Source organism: Hypoxylon trugodes (genome assembly GCF_022578975.1).
Source record: "Hypoxylon trugodes strain CBS 135444 unplaced genomic scaffold F4822scaffold_1, whole genome shotgun sequence".
Lineage (NCBI taxonomy): Eukaryota > Fungi > Ascomycota > Sordariomycetes > Xylariales > Hypoxylaceae > Hypoxylon > Hypoxylon trugodes.
This window is the reverse complement of record NW_026250016.1, coordinates 3,535,649-3,554,117: the sequence shown is the minus strand read 5'-3', so window position 1 is coordinate 3,554,117 and position 18,469 is coordinate 3,535,649. Positions and strand designations below refer to the sequence as shown.

At 46.7% G+C, this 18,469-nt stretch overlaps 4 protein-coding genes across 4 annotated transcripts; 3 read left to right on the top strand and 1 right to left on the bottom strand.

The window, feature by feature from the left end:
• The first annotated feature begins 759 nt into the window (after window positions 1-759).
• F4822DRAFT_386989 (uncharacterized protein) lies at window positions 760-2,101 on the top strand. The gene is made up of 2 exons (XM_051456762.1): window positions 760-1,433; window positions 1,527-2,101. Exons 1-2 carry the CDS (start codon window positions 1,384-1,386, stop codon window positions 1,690-1,692), a joined length of 216 nt encoding a protein of 71 aa, XP_051319849.1. The 5' UTR covers window positions 760-1,383; the 3' UTR covers window positions 1,693-2,101.
• Window positions 2,102-6,768, bottom strand: F4822DRAFT_386986 (uncharacterized protein). The gene is made up of 5 exons (XM_051456761.1): window positions 5,750-6,768; window positions 4,395-5,694; window positions 4,268-4,339; window positions 4,152-4,220; window positions 2,102-4,104 (listed from the first exon to the last, which is right to left on the bottom strand). The coding sequence occupies exons 1-5, from the start codon at window positions 6,111-6,113 to the stop codon at window positions 2,370-2,372; spliced, it is 3,540 nt and encodes a 1,179-aa protein (XP_051319848.1). The 5' UTR covers window positions 6,114-6,768; the 3' UTR covers window positions 2,102-2,369.
• A 2,536-nt stretch (window positions 6,769-9,304) lies between these two features.
• F4822DRAFT_386982 (carbamoyl-phosphate synth) lies at window positions 9,305-16,806 on the top strand. Its single transcript, XM_051456760.1, has 3 exons — window positions 9,305-10,193; window positions 10,247-16,305; window positions 16,363-16,806. The coding sequence occupies exons 1-3, from the start codon at window positions 9,566-9,568 to the stop codon at window positions 16,417-16,419; spliced, it is 6,744 nt and encodes a 2,247-aa protein (XP_051319847.1). The 5' UTR covers window positions 9,305-9,565; the 3' UTR covers window positions 16,420-16,806.
• A 136-nt stretch (window positions 16,807-16,942) lies between these two features.
• Window positions 16,943-18,240, top strand: F4822DRAFT_386981 (pyridoxamine 5'-phosphate oxidase-domain-containing protein). The gene has a single exon (XM_051456759.1). It carries the CDS (start codon window positions 17,181-17,183, stop codon window positions 18,159-18,161), a length of 981 nt encoding a protein of 326 aa, XP_051319846.1. The 5' UTR covers window positions 16,943-17,180; the 3' UTR covers window positions 18,162-18,240.
• Window positions 18,241-18,469: the final 229 nt, after the last annotated feature.

Here is an 18,469-nt window from a genome sequence, read left to right as displayed (position 1 = left end):
GGTAGAAGGTCGCTGCCCGGATACCCCATCACATTGCGCCTACTTAAGCCACAATGCTACCGTTGCTGATGCCATATAGGTACCTAGGTATACAAGCGTATACTTATACACGTGTACCTGCTATTGGCTATGTAGCTTTGTAGGGATATGGACCCGTATAGGTATCCAGGTAGCCGATACCCTGACGATCTTGTTTGAATGCTGATAAAGATGTGTCATATGAGGCTTGGAGGTTGGTTAGTACATGTTGAATAGACTGCTGTGCTGTTTGGTATCCTATTGGATGAGTCAAAGATTAAGTCTTGTGTTTGGAGAGTTTAACTAACAACACATAACTCATGTGTATGTTGCCTTATCTTCAACTTAGACTGTACTAACGCTTGTCAATCAATAGGTTCCGCCTGGAAAGGAGGTACTCTTCTATTAATTGCCTTGGCGCTTAGGAACTTATTTAAATATGTAGAGACCTAGGTATACCATAGCATATAAATTGATAGATCAGGAATCCATGTAAGTGTTGGGCAACCAGTATTTCAATAACAATGCATTTATAGTAACATCCAAATGCCTCGGTTGTGTTTGTTTGTTGGAAGAAAGGAATAAGAGTTTCTCTAATACCATTCGAATATGAGAGGGAGAGCTTAATTGCCCGCTAAAGATTCCCCACGTTTGTTTAGGGCATAGCGGAACACTTTAAACCCCTCTTTCCCCCTAAAGCTGTGGAAGCTAAGTAACCTTGGAAGCTTACCGAGGGGGCTGGTTAGGGTGACCTTTCCGGGATCCATCAGGTAACCCTCCAATTGAGTGTTACCCCATTCGCTCGCGTGTCCCTTGTCCCGTTCCGGGCAAGTCCCTAATTCCCAGCTTTCCTTAAAGTTTTCGTTTCGCATCCGATCGCACCATTGACCTCATCAGCATCTGCCCACTGTACCGTAAATCTGGGGAATCTAGACCAGCTAGCTGGCCCCCTTGTATGACATAAAGATGGAGAATACTAGGTCTCTTAGCAGTTTGGTTGGATCGTTTTGGTGCTAACCCTTACGTTAATGGGTTCGTAGATGGTAGGCAGGTGTGTAGCGGTCAACGACAGGAAGCTTTAGGGTACCATGGGTACCTGGTCCGGACCAAACATAAAATCTACCTTCATGTCCGGTCTGTTTTCGAACCTCTCTTTTTTTTTCTTTTCTTTAAATTGGTGCTGTCACGTTCCAAATTCTACCCTCCAAGTCTCGATAACTACTTCTTACTGATAAAGAAACCTCATCTCGAATATAAGACTCGTGATATTCTAGAGGGTTAGCGAGAGAAAGAGCAAAACCCATCTTATAGCAACTCTAAACCAGCCGTCTAAGGTTGAACGCGAAACCCAAACAAACAGCAATCATGGACCACAGCCGAGCATCCAGAATGACTACCAGTGGACGTCTGAGCGTGTAAGCCAAACTAAACACATCTCAATTCTAATCTCCAGCTCAAACCAAAGCCACTAGTGCCACGTCAAGGCTAATCCCTAACCCCAACAATAGAACCCGCCACCCAGCCATAGCTCTCGCAGCCGTCGCCGCCACGGGTATCTTCGCCGCTGTACGGTACCAGCGATCCGCCCTAACCCGCAACGAGCGTGCCCAAAAGCATTCACCCGAGAACCCCAACTTCTACGTCAGTGTCGACCGAAGCGGTGGCGGTATCTAATCGATCTAAAATATCGTACCAACAGCAATATTAAAACAAATACAAAATTGGCCAAGTGAAGGGTATACCCAAGAAAGAGACTAGCAGAGACAAGGCCAAGTTAGACGCAAAGTCTACTTAGGTTATGTGAGACGTACAAAATTCAATTTTGGGAGTCTTTAGAACGCTAGGTTCAGCGGGTTACTTGCTTTTTAATGAGTCTTATCCACGCTTTACGACAATGGATGGCGGATGCTGGGTAACGGCTTCAAAATTGGACGTATATTACGTATAGGGTGAATAACGGTCGGCGTTTTACTTGTTTTTAGATACACCACTGTGATATGGTACGCAGCAGGTAGAAGAGACAGCAAGACCTAGACATGGGATACAAAGAAGCAAAACGATATATCTTTAACTCAGTGTTTTATGTTTGTTACTTTGGCTCTAAAAAGCCACGTTATATATAGTTTATCTGAGTACATGCTCCCCCACACAGGATATCATATCCTAAATCCGGCACATGGCGGATGTATATGCTCTCCACTGCACCCCTAAACATCGTACCGGAGCATAGGCTCGTTCACCTTTTTGCCTGCCGAATCTTGAAGCAAAATCAGAAACGCCAAAATGCATGATTTTTGCCGTGCCGATGAAGCCACCTACAAAATAGAAACCCGGCCAGACGCAAGAGCAACTTAAAATGAACTTCCCCTTCTCCTAGGAGTTATTTCAGGTTCCACCTCGCTTCCAGATTTGACGGCTTCTTTCCCTTTCCCTTTGAACCGCTGACTCCTAGGGGTGGCGGTTCCCGAGGCGGCTTTTCCTTTAGAAGTTCCGGGTCGGCTCGTCTCACTCTTAATTTTCCTTTCTGGTTTCCTCTTGCCAAACAGCTCGTTGCTCGTACCGGTCTTCCAACTTCCCTCATCACCCGAGTTCTGCGCCGTTGCAGCTGCACTCCTTAAGACCCTCATTTCTTTGACAACGTCTGCGAAACCCTCTTCAAGGGTCTTCATCCTAGCTAGAACCAGTCGACCCATCCTATCCGAATCATCACGATCTTGTTTGCCTTGATGCAGCGCCTTCAATTGGCCAGTGGCCATAGCCATCTGCGTCGCGAACGATGATGGCACGGCACCAAAGTCATTATGTGCCTCTAGTCCCATATCAGAGCTAATATCTATATCAACGGAAGAAGCCGCCCGGATCCTCGGGTCAGCACCATGAAGGGCTGCACGGGTAGGCGCCGATTTCATGGGAATTGGTCTCGGCCGGATCGGGATAGCGAGCCCATTTTGAACTTTTCGGGGGGAACGCGTGCCAGTTGGTTCTGATGATTCCATCGTTGTAGCCAATCGGCTCGTTCGTGGTCGCGAACGAATTCCCGCAGGTTCTTCCGAGATCGAGGATGGACTCGGCCCATGACGACTAGGTCCCTGTGGGGCGTATAGAATCGTATTTGTGGAAAGCGTACGATTGTGCAAGCCTTGACGACGAGGCTGGTTATTGGTTCGAGGCGATGTAACAACCGGGCTCTGGTGATGAGAGGGAGAACCGAGGGATGATGGAGCCATACTTCCACGACGCAATGCTGGGGGGCTATTGAAGTAGTCTTGTGCTTGTTCTTGCTCTTCAATCTTACCGCCATGACGACTTGCAATCCCGTCATCCTCGTCCTCGTCATTTGTTACAAATTCATCATCGCCATCTGCTTCCGTTTGGTCCTTATATCGTTCTTGCTGTTCGACTATTTGGCCATTTAGTTCCTTGATGTTGGACACAGGAAAGGCGCTATTCGACACAAGGTCTGCGGGATCACTTGCGGCCGATCGAATATCAGAGACATGTCTGAACCTCTTAGGAATTTCACGACCCACGCTCATCCGACGGACTGAAAAGCTCGGACGGCTATCAATCGTAGGCCAATGCGTTAGGCGTTCTCCTATATCATCGTCATGTTGTTCCATCCAGTTGCGAATAGCTGTATGTGTTTTTCTTCGTTCTTGTCTTCTCTGGCTTCGTAGTGTGCTGACATCTGGTGGGCGACGGAAAACCTCATCTAGCGCACGGTCCTTCTGGAATCCAGCAACTGATTCTTCCCGCGTCCGCATACTGGGGCTGAAGAGAGCCGTTCCTCTACTGGCAACATCTGTAAAAGAAATTCCTCTATTCCTAACCCGTGAATGGTGCTCGACTAAATCTGTCGGCTCGTATATCGAGGGCGCTAGGAAGTATTTTTCGTAGATGAATATGCAGAATAGAAGCGGTAAATGTGTGATTTTAATGACCGTTCGGTTTAAAATCACAAATTGTCTAATAGGCATAACATATCGCAATGGCATCAAAATCCAGGCAAATATATTTCCTGGCGCAACGTACGAGAATAGCGCGTCATTCTTAACCATGGAAATGGTATTGATCGCAAATAGGAATCTAAAATGTATAAGCTTAGTTGAAGCGAGGGTCGAAAAATTACCTACTGGTGCTCTTCATTCGCATTTGAGGCGATAGCCATGAATGAATTTGTAAGAACGGTAATCAATATTGTCCTATTTCATGTTAGAACTGTAGAAACCCATGATAGGGACGAACTTACACGACGAGGAAATGACACATAATTAGGAAGACCACTAGCAGCGTCCTGCCTAAAAAGGTATATTCAGCCCATCTGGGAATTATGATCAGTAAACAAGCCCAATGATTATGAGGTATCTTGAACATACACATCCCAGGCAGCTGGTGTGAATCCCATGAGAATTTGAAAGATCTTATAGGCTACATCCGCAGCATCACTTTGGGTTCTGGAAAGGGTGAAGAACACAAAGAATCCGGAACAACTAATGAGGACGAGAACAAATACAGCAGCAAGATCTACTGCCATGAGCCGAAAGGCAATCAAAAGTTGCGAAAAGTACCGATAATGATCCAACACACTGAAGATGCGTGGTAATAGGAGGATTGCATTTGCCGCAAGGACGTCGTAGGCCATCTCATTCCAGTGATAAGGATCGACAAGGAAGACACCGTAAACCCTCATACAGTAGTAGATGATGAGCAATAGTAGAATACCGAGGTCGAAAATGTTCCAGAAACTCATAATGTACAGAGAGAAACCCTGTTCATTAAAGCCTACAACCTCGTCAAGCATGAAGCCTGCGCTCCAGAACCAAAAAACCAATTCTAGTTCAGTTATGCGACTGGATCGCTCTATCAGGACTGCCAAGAATAGACATATCAAGACAAATAAAGAGCATGTTGACAAGAATTGCCTATAGCGTGGGACACGGAGACGAGATAACTTTAAGGGAGAAGCTTGGCGAGGGTCGTAAAGGTTAACAGTTCGCCGAACAGGAGCTGCATGTAATGGCAATTGGGATTGCTGTTCTTTCACAGGCTGTTGGCCAAGTAGTGGCGTCCGAACATCGGCAGAATTGGGTTGAGCGTTTCTGCCTAGATTCGAAGGCGCAGACGGCGCACGATGAAGATTATCTTGCGATGAATAGAAGCTAATTGCACCATTCCAAATACCATCTAATTGTTGGACTACCAGCGGGTGCGCTAGGAAATGCTTGGCAGAAGCACGGATAGCTACTTCAAGAGTCGAGGATCGGGCCGCCGTTGGGCGACCTTTGCCATCTAAAGTCTTCGCATTAGGAGGGGTCGGTGTCTCGGGAGCTCCCTGAAGCGGGTAAAAATCGTAGGACAAAGCGTCAATAAGCTCCCTTGTACCATATTCCTTCAACAATTTCAAAGCCAGAAGTTCGCAGACCCTCGCTCGTGTCACACTGGTACCTGCGTTACCAGGGTACAGCCGTCCTTCCTTCGCAAATTGTAGGCAATTCGCCATCAAGGCATACAGCGTCACGCGACTGAAATGTTGGGTTCGAATTTGCTGTTGCATGGGTTTGACAAGAAATTGGGACACCTGAGGAGACCGAATTTGGTCCCAGGTCAGTGTGGTCTCAGTTCGGGTTTGAACAATTATTCTGATAGCATGGACAACATTGTAAACGGGCAATGTATCTAACTCTATTGTAAGCATAAAATATCCAATAAGGAACTGAACCGTTAAGCTTACCAAGGTAGCTCGCAGAGAATAGAGGTAGAAGAGAAGGCGAATTCCTGCGCGGATGGGCTTCTTGTAAGAACCGGGTTACTCGTGGTCTAGATGGTTCATCATCAATCTCGACGTCATCCCCATCCTCTTCCTCTTCCTCATTATCATGTATTTCTTCATCTTCCTCTTCCTCGTCGTCATCGTCGTCATCTCCCTCCGTGAAATCGGCAGTGGCATGTCGTTGTCCACCATAATTGCGACCCGCTGGACCAGGCGAAGGAGTATTAGGATTCGATTCGAAAATAAGACGCGCTGATTCGGCGCGTCGAGCAGCCTGCCTCGGTCGCAACAGCGATGAAAGCATGTCCTTAGCGGGAGGAACCATCGTCAACTCCAATTCCCCCTACCTCCACGCCAGCAGCTAAGAAAGATATAAAGGCATCGAAGAGACCAAAATTGGTCAAGTACAGTGGGATGGGATCGCCGGCCGGTCTAGTTCGTTCGGTCGTTTGCGCGCGTGACACGGCACGGGGGGTGAATTGGCCGCGATATGCGGGAAACACGAAAGTGAGGGACACGGAGAAGTAGAATGGGAAAGCAACGACAATGGCAAGGTGAAGAAGATCTTTTGGCTAGTTCTAACTAGCATTAGCATTGAGTTTTGACAAGGAAATCAGCTATCCACAACAAGCCTTCGGTACGGGGGTTCAAAGCAGACAATAAGCAGGGATATGACGAGTAGCTCAAGTGGAACCGTCCACTACTGTGCGTACCATGTAATAGAGGCGTTGGTAGGCTAGTTCACACCATCACGATCTCAAATGACACACCCATTTGAAAGGGCCTCTCGAGTCAGGCGTAACCGCTAGTCATAGTGTAATAGACTTTTAGGTAGCACAGATGAACAGATGGTAAAGTTGTAGTATAAGATGGGGGAAAGTAACAGCAGTAAGAATTCCATGTTGATAACGGTGTGCATTGTGGTTGCGCCCAGGCTACAAAAGACGTAATAGTCTAAATAATTTTTATGAACAAGGAATTTTATTAATTCTACGAAAAAAAAGGTTCAAAACTACATATGTAAGACCAAGAAGAAATGAGAGATGCAAGTAAAATGCAAGTAAGACAACCGAAACTCAACCTAATCTACCTTCCTAGCCATGTACATACCATATAATCCCCATGTCACTATGTACATATGTAATGCACCTTCTCTCCTCAGCTTCATGCTTGCATGGAGCTTGCAGCATGCAGGTTGCATCATGGGATGGTTTGAGTACGTACCTCGTAACTCGCCTATGAAATTACCGCATTAAGCCTTCTACACCATGATAATCGCCAACAATTGGTCGCTTGGTGCCGCTATCGCAAAAACTTCCCTCCCAAAATGCTCCACCGGAGTCGATCCTGCTACTGCAAATTCCCAGGCATTGGACATTCCTTTACACCGCTCACCTCCAGCTCCAATGGTTTTTATCTTCATCCCACATGCTTCATCCAACGACGATATAATCTCACCTCCTTCGGTTATCTTTATGGATTATAATTAACCAGGGCAGCCCTGCTTATTGCAACTCGCACGCATGATCCCATCTGCAGACTGATCATACATAATGTATGTAAGAACCGAAGAGGCATCCCGCATACCTCCCCACCCGCGATTGGCGAAGCCCACTCATAGGCCGAGCAGCCTAGGCCTTCTCTAATGTAGGTGAGAGACTTCACCACGCTGATCGGCAGCGATATCACTCTCTCACCCACCATCACAACGCCATCTTTATACTATTGAAGTCCGGTGCAGGAGGCGCACCACTCCGCCTTGGAATTGTACCATTACATTAATGAATAAGAGAACATTGTTACACATATAGGCTACTCAGGTACTTGTATTCCAAGCCACTTACACAATAACGGCATCCCCGTCTGCGGTGCGCTACCTGGTGTTTGCAACTATAAGCGGCTGTGTTGACAGCGCGCTTCTATTGGCTAGGAGAATTGTAGTGGTCATCTTCGGGGGTTGGCACATTCCAGGCCTGCGCGCGTTAATATCTTATAGGTATCACCAGATCTTGCCAAGCAGAACACCAATGCTGTGAAGACGAACTTCCCTCTTTTTCTTCCGGTCAAGAATATTCACCGCTCCTTCAACGCCTTCGATTCTGATATTCTGATTGGTACAATGTTTGAGGTTACACTCATCTAGCCTCAAATAGCCGGCGGATGACACATGACGAACCTGTTCCCTTGCATTTTCTCATGTATACATCTGGATATATAAACCGCTATTACATACACTATCTCTTACCCCACGTATCTCAGATAATGGTAGTCGGGATCCCGTAGGAAGAGCGTGCATGCGGCATGTACAGAATCAACTCCCGCAGAGTTGAAAGACCCTTGGATTCGGGTTGATTTTTCTATCAGATGTCAAATCGTGACATAACTATATCCACTAGATCTCCATTTAAACTGTATTTTATCGGCTGACCTAAGCAGTGTTCTTTATTTCCATCCGACTATCCAGCTATAAGTTCAAGGTCTCAAGTGTACTGCACTGTTTTTGCTTCAGATTAATGAGTATTTAAAAAGAAGTAGCGTCTATGGATATAGTCAACAGCTATATCTATAGGAAGTCAGAAGAGCTCTGACAAGCAATACAACCCATTTTTGGAGAGAGAATACTTCATACGCAACTATCGTCATAACATCTTCGGACTTAATCTGTGGCAAGCTCACAAACAGATAACCACAACATAGACATAATCGCATTGCCTATACCTTCAATAATTCATTGAAGTGCGAAAGATCCAGGCCTATATCACCTAAATCTAGGGTGTATATACAAATATTATCATCATATGCGAGATTCTAACAGTTCAAGCAAGAAGAGGAAAAAAACAAAGATTCTCGAATATTATATGTCGAATGAATGCATCAAGTATCATGAATGTCCCATCAGAAATTTGGTTCCCCGTCTCCGCCTAGAAAATGTATCTAAGCTCGTTCAAATCTAAGCAATTGCTTTTTCTTCGGGTGTATGGAGGAACGTGTCCTACCCAAAGCCGTCTCATGTGGGCTGGCGGGGTACTCTGGTAGCCACAACGAGCGGGGTGAGGACTTAATAAAGTGTTGGGTAGAACTTCTTCCATTGTAGAAAAATAGAGTAGATTTCCCTTCTCATGGAACTTGTTCTGTAATAAGGTATTATACAAGGGGAAAAGTAGGTGGATAGAATTATATGATCCCTATACGCATTCCGCGTGTACTGGAGACTTCTGTTTTAAAGATCGAGTTGAGGATGTGTGGACCACTTAGAAAAGGCGAGCTTTTATGTATTTGACGAGTTATGGGCTAGATCCCTGATCCGCTATTGCTTGATTCAAGATGCTCATCGTTAATTGGACCCCGCGGGACTTCAATGTGGGGCTCTTACGTAGTATTGCATTCAATTGTTGCAATTGGCAGCTTCACAAGCCACTCAGAGCGGGAGCTTCTACAATAGTACAAAAAAAAATTACCAAAAATTCTTGGTCGGTACCTGCACGGCGAACGAATTTTTCTCGGTCAGAGCTAAATTTTTTTTTTCTTCTCTTCCAGCTTCACATCTGAAGTTTTGTGGAAGACAATTCTCGTGAAATCGTCAATTGTGTTCCACGCCGATATGATATTCTGATCAGATCACAGTTTTGCGGCCTTAGAAAGCTCTGCTCGTGAGCTTCCTAACTGCTGCTCATCCAATTGACCCATCCCCCTCATCGTATTCCGGCTCTATTCAGTTCAAGCCCTAGGACCAGACACTACCTCCCACGAGCTCTTAATCAACCCTCAATAGACATTATGGCAGCTCCTATCCACTACCAGCCCGCCTCTGCGCGGATTGTCAACTCAGAGGATGAAGGCCTCGTGTGTCTTGATCTTCAAGACCATTCCTCCTACCAAGGCTACAGCTTCGGTGCCAAGAAGAGCATCGCCGGAGAGCTAGTTTTTCAAACTGGTATGGTAGGATATCCAGAGTCGGTAACAGACCCTTCGTATCGTGGCCAGATTCTCGTCATAACATTCCCTCTCGTGGGAAACTACGGTGTACCTTCCAGAGAGACAATGGACGAATTACTTCGTGACCGCCCCGCACATTTCGAGTCCTCAGAGATCCACATCGCTGGTCTTGTCGTATCCTCCTATGCCGGTGAAGACTTTTCACACTTCCTCGCGACCTCCTCTCTGGGAACATGGTTGAAAGACCAGGGGGTCCCTGCCATGTATGGTGTCGATACAAGAGCTTTGACGGAACGTATCCGCCAGGAGGGTAGTATGCTAGGTCGAATGCTGCTACAGAAGCAAGGTATAATAAACGGAGTAACAAATGGTGTCAATGGCGCTTCGAACCATCAGATTAAAGATTGGAAGCCACACTTCGAGTCAATTGACTGGGTGAATCCCAACACGAAGAATCTCGTGGCAGAGGGTGAGTGCCCACATAGTTGAACCATGAATATTCATTTGCTCATAGGTTTGCAGTTTCTATCAAAACGCCTCAGCTATATAAGCCACCCCAATCTTCGGCGTTAAGACATCCTTCAGGGCGCCCCCTCCGCGTGCTTTGTCTAGACGTTGGCATGAAGAACAACCAACTCAGATGCTTCTTAAACAGAGGTATCGAAGTGCTTGTGTGTCCCTGGAACTATGACTTTGCCGGCAATGCAGGTGAAGAATATGATGGTCTCTTCATCTCAAACGGACCTGGTGACCCAGCTGTCATGCGAGAACCCATAGAGCAGATTGCTAAGACAATGGGAGCTCACCGAACACCAGTCTTTGGTATTTGCCTCGGCCACCAGCTTCTTGCACAGGCGGCGGGCGCGAAGACCATTAAAATGAAATTCGGAAATCGAGGACATAACATCCCATGCACAAGTATGGTTACTGGGAAGTGTCATATTACTTCACAGAACCACGGTTTCGCAGTCGACGCCAAGACCCTTCCGAGTGAATGGAAAGAACTGTTCGTGAACGCCAACGATGGCAGCAATGAGGGTATCATGCATGTTAGCAAGCCCTACTTTAGCGTCCAATTCCACCCGGAGAGTACTCCTGGTCCTCGTGATACTGAATTCCTTTTCGATGTTTTCATAAACGCTATTGTCAACTGTGCCAAGAATCCAGAGCTTCTCAACGCCCCGGTCAATTTTCCTGGAGGAACGGCTGGGGAGAATGAGAGACTACACCCACGTGTTAACGTCAAGAAAATTCTTGTCCTTGGAAGTGGTGGTCTTAGCATTGGCCAGGCAGGTGAATTTGATTACTCTGGGAGCCAAGCTATTAAGGCTCTGAAAGAAGAGGGAATTTACACTGTTCTCATCAACCCCAACATCGCAACGATCCAGACATCAAAAGGCCTCGCAGACAAGGTATATTTCCTTCCAGTTACCGCCGAGTTTGTCCGCAAAGTCATCGTTTATGAGCGACCAGACGCAATCTATGTCACATTCGGTGGTCAGACCGCTTTACAAGTTGGTATTCAACTCAAAGATGAGTTTGAAGAGCTTGGCGTTAAAGTGCTTGGTACCCCCATTGACACAATTATTACAACAGAGGACCGAGAACTATTTGCTCGCAGTATGGACTCAATTGGCGAAAAGTGTGCTAAATCCGCATCTGCCAGTAGTGTGGACGAGGCGATGCGTGTCGTGCAGGATATTGGCTTCCCTGTCATTGTGAGAGCCGCTTATGCTCTAGGTGGGCTGGGCAGTGGCTTCGCCAATAATGAAGCTGAGCTTCTGGACCTTTGCAACAAGGCTCTAGCGGCAAGTCCTCAAGTCCTGATTGAGCGAAGCATGAAGGGCTGGAAGGAAATCGAATACGAGGTTGTGCGTGATGCCCAAGACAACTGTATTACTGTTTGTAATATGGAAAACTTCGACCCTCTCGGTATCCATACAGGTGATTCTATCGTTGTAGCACCCTCGCAGACGCTCTCGGATGAAGACTACAATATGCTACGGACAACAGCTGTCAATGTTATCCGTCACCTTGGTGTAGTCGGCGAGTGCAACATTCAATATGCTTTGAATCCGTTTTCAAAAGAGTATTGCATCATTGAAGTCAATGCTAGATTGTCAAGATCATCTGCATTGGCATCTAAGGCAACTGGTTATCCCCTTGCCTTTATTGCTGCCAAGCTCGGACTTGGCATCCCACTGAAGGAAATCAAAAACACAGTCACAAAGGTCACTTGTGCCTGCTTTGAACCATCTCTGGATTATGTCGTCGTCAAGATGCCTAGATGGGACCTGAAGAAATTCACAAGGGTTTCGACGCAACTTGGATCATCAATGAAGAGTGTCGGTGAGGTGATGAGCATTGGAAGGACCTTTGAAGAAGCTATCCAAAAAGCTATCCGAGCTATTGACTTCCACAATCTTGGCTTTGGTGAAACTAAAGCGCTCATGTCAATTGACGACGAGCTTCAAACTCCTTCAGATCAGCGTCTCTTCGCCATTGCCAACGCTATGCACTCCGGATACTCGGTGGAAAGAATCTGGGAGCTCACTAAGATTGACAAATGGTTCCTACATAGGCTCATGGGTTTGAGCCAATTCAGCAAGGAAATGTCCAGATACAACACCAGCCAAATTTCCAGACGTCCCGATCTGCTTCTCCAAGGCAAGCGACTTGGATTTAGTGATCGACAGCTAGCAAGGTTCTGGGACTCCAACGAATTAGCAGTCAGACGTATGAGGTTAGAAGCTGGAATTACTCCCTACGTCAAACAAATCGATACTGTTGCCGCTGAGTTCCCTGCTTATACCAACTACCTCTACCTCACATACAACGCCTCGCAACATGACCTCACGTTTAATGATCACGGTGTGATGGTTCTTGGATCGGGTGTCTACCGTATTGGATCCTCCGTTGAGTTCGATTGGTGTTCAGTCAGAGCCATCCGAACACTCCGGGAGGCCGGTTTCAAGACAATCATGGTAAATTACAATCCTGAGACCGTCAGTACTGATTATGATGAAGCCGATCGCCTTTACTTTGAGAATATCAATTTGGAGACTGTTCTGGATATTTACCAAATGGAATCTGCGGGCGGTGTTCTCGGCGCCATGGGTGGTCAGACCCCCAATAATATCGCGCTACCCCTATTACGTTCAGGTGTTAAGGTCCTAGGAACGTCACCAGAAATGATTGATAGGGCCGAAAATCGGTACAAGTTTTCGCGTATGCTCGACGAAATCGCTGTTGACCAGCCGACCTGGAAGGAACTTACGAGCTTTGAGGATGCTAGAAGCTTCTGTCGAAAAGTTTCATATCCAGTGCTCGTTCGACCTTCGTACGTCTTGTCAGGTGCTGCTATGAATACTGTTTATTCAGAAGCGGATCTTGAATTATATCTACAGCAGGCTGCCGAGGTCTCACGTGAACATCCTGTGGTGATCACGAAGTATATCGAGAATGCCAAGGAGATTGAAATGGACGCTGTCGCAAAGGACGGAACTGTCATCGGCCACTTTATCTCCGAACATGTTGAAAATGCCGGTGTTCATTCCGGAGATGCGACCCTTATTTTACCACCACAAGATCTTGAGCAGACCACTATTCGACGCATTGAAGAAGCCACGCAGAAAATTGCTGCCAAGCTCAATGTGACTGGTCCGTTCAACATTCAATTCATCGCGAAGGATAATGATATTAAGGTTATTGAGTGTAATGTGCGGGCGTCACGTTCATTCCCGTTCGTATCGAAGGTCATGGGGGTTGATTTGATTGAGATGGCCACCAAGGCAATCATGGGTGTTCCATTTACTGAATATCCACCAACCACCATACAACAGGACTGCGTCGGAGTTAAAGTTCCGCAGTTTAGCTTCTCAAGATTATCTGGGGCCGACCCAGTCTTGGGTGTAGAGATGGCCTCAACCGGAGAAGTTGCTTGCTTCGGTAGTGACAAATACGAGGCCTATCTCAAGGCATTAATTTCAACGGGCTTCAAAATCCCCAAGAGCAACATCCTCCTATCGATTGGTTCTTACAAGGATAAAAAGGAAATGCTTCCGTCCGTTCAAAAGCTGCAGAAGATGGGATACAAGCTCTTCGCCACTGCAGGTACTGCCGATTTCCTCCAGGAATACGGTATTCCTGTTCAGTTCTTGGAGGTTCTCAGCAATGAAGAAGATGACCAGCGGTCCGAATTCTCGCTCACGCAACATCTTGCAAAGAACATGATTAACCTCTATATCAATTTGCCATCCAACAACAAATATCGTCGCCCTGCTAATTATATGAGCAAGGGGTACCAGACTCGGCGAATGGCTGTGGATTACCAGATCCCATTGGTCACCAATGTTAAGAATGCCAAGATCTTAATTGAAGCGATCGCAAGGCACTTCGAGTTAGATATCAGCAACCGCGATTATCAAACAAGCCACCGCACTATTGTGCTTCCAGGTTTGATAAACATTGCCGCCTTTGTTCCCGGAATTGGCTCTCAAGGCAGCCATGACCTCCAGGCTGTAACGAGAGCTTCTATAGCCTCCGGCTTCAGCATGATACGCGTCATGCCAATGGGCATCGATGGCTCTATCACTGATGCTCGAACACTCAAGATTGCTCAGCAGAGCAGCAAGCGAGGTGGATATTGCGATTACAACTTTTCCGTCACGGCCACCTCTAGCAATGCTGACCAGATCAGTCAAGTGACGGGAGAGGTTGGATCACTTTTTATCCCATTCAACCATCTATCTGATAACATCAGTAAAGTCGCTGCGGTTACCGCACATTTCGACTCATGGCCAACTCATAAGCCTATTCTGACAGATGCAAAGACAACGGATCTCGCCTCTATCCTACTACTCGCGAGTCTACATAATAGGCGTATTCACGTCACTAGTGTTACTACCAAGGAAGACATTCGACTTATCGCTCTTAGCAAGGAAAAGGGCCTAAATGTCACTTGCGATATATCAATCTACTCGTTGTATTTGTCGCGAAAGGATTTCCCCGACTGCCAGTGTCTCCCTGAGCCCAGCGACCAGCAGGCTCTCTGGGACCACCTAAGCACAATTGATGTCTTCTCGATCGGCAGCCTTCCGTATCAGCTGGCACACTACATACAGTCTAACACAAGCTTGGATGTACAGGCAGATGCTACAGTTGGCATTGCTGATGCCTTACCTCTTTTGCTGACATCTGTTACAGAAGGCAGATTGACAATTGAGGATGTCAAGACACGCCTTTATGACAACCCTAAAGAGATCTTTGAACTCCACGAGCAGGTTGGCACTTCTATTGAAGTTGAAATTGACCGTCCGTATATCGTGAGAACATCATCATGGTCACCATTTGCCAACAGGACCATGCGCGGGGCGGTGCAAAGAGTTACTTTCAACAACAAGACAGTTTGCCTGGATGGAGAGCTTCTCCCAATCTCCCCGCTCGGAAATGATATGTCTACCCACGGCAGTGTACCTGCACCCATGTCACCACCAATGAAGTCGATGCCTCAGCCAGCGCATCCTCTGGACCCTCTTCGTACTCGACGCCTTTCTAACCTAAGCAAACCATCTGGTATACCGCGGCTGACCGATAGTGAGGGTGACGCCCTACGTCCTACATCGAGGAATGCACCAGCTACGGAAGAATTTGGACTGCCAGCACCTGCACGAGCACCATTCGTTGATTCCTTGCATGATCTTCTTATGCAACCATCTGCATTCAAGGGCGCGCATGTTCTCTCAGTCAAGCAGTACACACGGTCCGACCTTCATCTCCTGTTTACCGTGGCCCAGGAAATGCGCCTTGGCGTTGATAGAGAGGGAGTTCTCAATATTCTACGTGGTCGAGTTCTATGCACAATGTTTTATGAACCATCGACACGTACTTCCGCGTCGTTCGATGCCGCTATGCAACGTCTAGGTGGTAGAACAATTCCCATCACGACGACACATTCATCAGTTCAGAAAGGAGAAACGCTTCAAGATACGCTCCGAACACTTGAATGCTACGGTGATGCTATTGTGCTACGTCATCCTGTGGAGACGTCGGTGGATGTCGCAAGGAAATACAGTAAGGTTCCCATTATCAACGGCGGTAATGGAAGCAAGGAGCATCCTACACAAGCCTTCCTTGATCTCTTCACAATTCGTGAAGAGCTTGGTACAGTTCAGGGTTTGACGATCACATTTGTGGGAGACCTTCTTTACGGACGACCCGTGCACTCATTGGTGTACCTTCTACGGCACTACCAAGTACAGGTCCAATTGGTCGCACCAAAATCATTGGCGCTTCCAGCAGAGGTTCGCAGCCTGCTCAAGGAATCTGGACAGTTGCTTTGCGAATCTGAAGAGCTCACTCCGGAAATTCTTTCGAGGAGTGACGTGTTGTACTGCACAAGAGTGCAGAAAGAGCGTTTCCCGAGCGTGGAGGATTATGAGAAAGTCAAGAACTCGTACCGCATTGACAACGCCACGCTCAAGCATGCGAAGCAGACGACGAGGGTATTGCACCCTCTACCTAGGAATGAGGAGGTCGCGGAGGAGGTTGACTATGATCACCGGGCGGCTTACTTTAGACAGGTGAGTGTTGAGGAGCATCTTTGGTGATAATGAGGAGACATGCTAACAGTTTCATAGATGAGATACGGTCTTTACTGCCGAATGGCCTTACTGGCTTTGGTCATGTCAGGTTAAATCATTTCGGTCGTATTTTTTCCACCTTCGCATTCGTAGTCAGTCTCTCCGTAGATTGATGATACATTAAGTACACTATGATTTATGTGGAGGAGCTTAAAAGTTAGATTAGTCACTTATTCTCCTTACCAAAAAAGTACTCGACGTATAGATAGGAACACTTGCATCAGACATTGATTAGGCTCACGCCATTTATGAGTGAATGATTTACGTATAAGGCTATGTATAAGGCATTTGGTACGGCGTACATGTACTTTCTTTTTTTGTATATTTTTGGATGTATGTATATACGTATGTGTATATATGTATACGTGTATATAGTAAGGGGTATACGTATATGCGTTTTTGTATATATTAAAGCTATTTGAATTATTCTATTTCGCTTCATTCCGTTGTGTGTGTGTGTGTGTGTGTGTTCCCTATATACTAATTAGTGAAGCACTAAATTGTATGCAGGCTCTTAGACATTTAAGTAATGATGTCATCTTTCGATTTACACACATATTTCAAATCTCGATAATAAGGAAAATAAATTATCGTAATTGCTCCAATAGAAGTGTTGAATCACCACCAATTGCCCCTTATAGGTAGGCGTTTGTTTACCTACCCTTTCGACCTGTAGACGGTTTTCGCGGGGTCCCGCTGTAGCAAATTTATTATCTCATTTCTCAGTGGGGACAAACGACCAACTTCAGCTTACACAAACATTCATATCACCCACCTTGAGAGGCAACTCGTCAGCCCCTGGTTTCATCTATCTGATGCACTACTGCATCCGCCACTTTAACATCCTGCCAATACTTTTACAATACTCACAGCGACAGTTCATCGTTCGTCCCACTTGCGGATCTTTTCTTGTTCGAGGATATTCCGCGATGGTGACTCCGTCTTCACATACTCCAACTCCGGCGCCCTGGCGGCACGCCTTCTTGGAACATATTCAAACTGTGCCGTCGCCGGAGTTCACATTGGCTACGGTCCGGAAGAGTGTTTCGCCGGCTGGCGTTACGACATATGCCCCTCGAACACGGACTTGTGCGTTTCGCGGCTTCTTCGCGGGACTCCCGGTGAATCCTAAGAATGATGCGGAGTTAAACCCGGATGTGTATGACAGCGACTTGCTGGCTTTCACGACGGACCGGCGTATGGAGAAGCTAATTGAGCTATTCGGTATTGAAGCCGGTAAGGAAAAGGAGAATGAGGACCGGCTTAAGGGATCAGGGGGCGGGGCACCGGTTGAAGCTGTCTTCTGGATTAAGGAGAAGAGCACCCAGTGGCGCTTTAGGGGTACGGTGTACGTCCTGGCACCGGATATTGAGACTTCGGAGGCTGGGGAGGAGGTTAGGTCTACACTTTTATCGCATATAAGGCGGAAGAATAGTAGTGGTGGTAGTGAGGGCAAGGAATGGAGTTTTGCACGAGAAATTACGGCGCATTTTGGGAATAATAGCCCGGTTATGCGCGGCTCGTTTCGGAATCCACCGCCTAGTGTGCCGGTCGCGCTGCCGGTGGATGATGAGAGGTTGAAGCTGGGGCAGAAGGTGACGGATTTGAATGATGAAGTAGCGAGGTCGAATTACAGGGTCGTAGTCATTGTACCGGAGGAGCTGGATCGTGTGGATTTGAGTAACCAGGAACGCGCGAGGAGGTGGGTGTATACGTATGCTGGGGAGGAGCAGCAGCCGCAGAAACCCGGAGGAGTAATAGAAGATGGATGGGAGAAGGTTGAGGTGTGGCCGTAGATGAGATGAGAAATGAATGATCAATACAACTCTTACGAGTATAAAATTTCGAGATATCATGATAAAACCTATATAAAACAGACACTTGCGTACTTTGCTGACTGTTTTTGACTAATGAGGAAGAGTTTGCGGCCCGTCTATCTGCAGTATCTACTTCATCTAGCTACGTACAGATCGATGCATACATGCATACATTAATTGCTTCCTTACTTACTACCTGGTGACGAGAAAGGATTCTCGCATTCTGCTGTTGGTTTGCTACCCCTACCCAGGAACCATTACTATATCGAACGATCAATGAACGCACA

Bases quoted from the DNA above. Each gene is read 5' to 3' on its own strand.
- F4822DRAFT_386989 (XM_051456762.1), top strand. From the start codon at position 1,384: ATGGACCACAGCCGAGCATCCAGAATGACTACCAGTGGACGTCTGAGC. The intron at 1,434-1,526 runs GTAAGCCAAACT...CCCCAACAATAG, and splicing joins ACCAGTGGACGTCTGAGCGT to AACCCGCCACCCAGCCATAG.
- F4822DRAFT_386986 (XM_051456761.1), bottom strand. From the start codon at position 6,113: ATGGTTCCTCCCGCTAAGGACATGCTTTCATCGCTGTTGCGACCGAGG. The intron at 4,340-4,394 runs GTATGTTCAAGA...CATAATTCCCAG, and splicing joins ACACCAGCTGCCTGGGATGT to ATGGGCTGAATATACCTTTT. The intron at 4,105-4,151 runs GTAGGTAATTTT...TATACATTTTAG, and splicing joins AATGCGAATGAAGAGCACCA to ATTCCTATTTGCGATCAATA.
- F4822DRAFT_386982 (XM_051456760.1), top strand. From the start codon at position 9,566: ATGGCAGCTCCTATCCACTACCAGCCCGCCTCTGCGCGGATTGTCAAC. The intron at 10,194-10,246 runs GTGAGTGCCCAC...ATAGGTTTGCAG, and splicing joins GAAGAATCTCGTGGCAGAGG to TTTCTATCAAAACGCCTCAG. The intron at 16,306-16,362 runs GTGAGTGTTGAG...ACAGTTTCATAG, and splicing joins GGGCGGCTTACTTTAGACAG to ATGAGATACGGTCTTTACTG.
- F4822DRAFT_386981 (XM_051456759.1), top strand. From the start codon at position 17,181: ATGCACTACTGCATCCGCCACTTTAACATCCTGCCAATACTTTTACAA.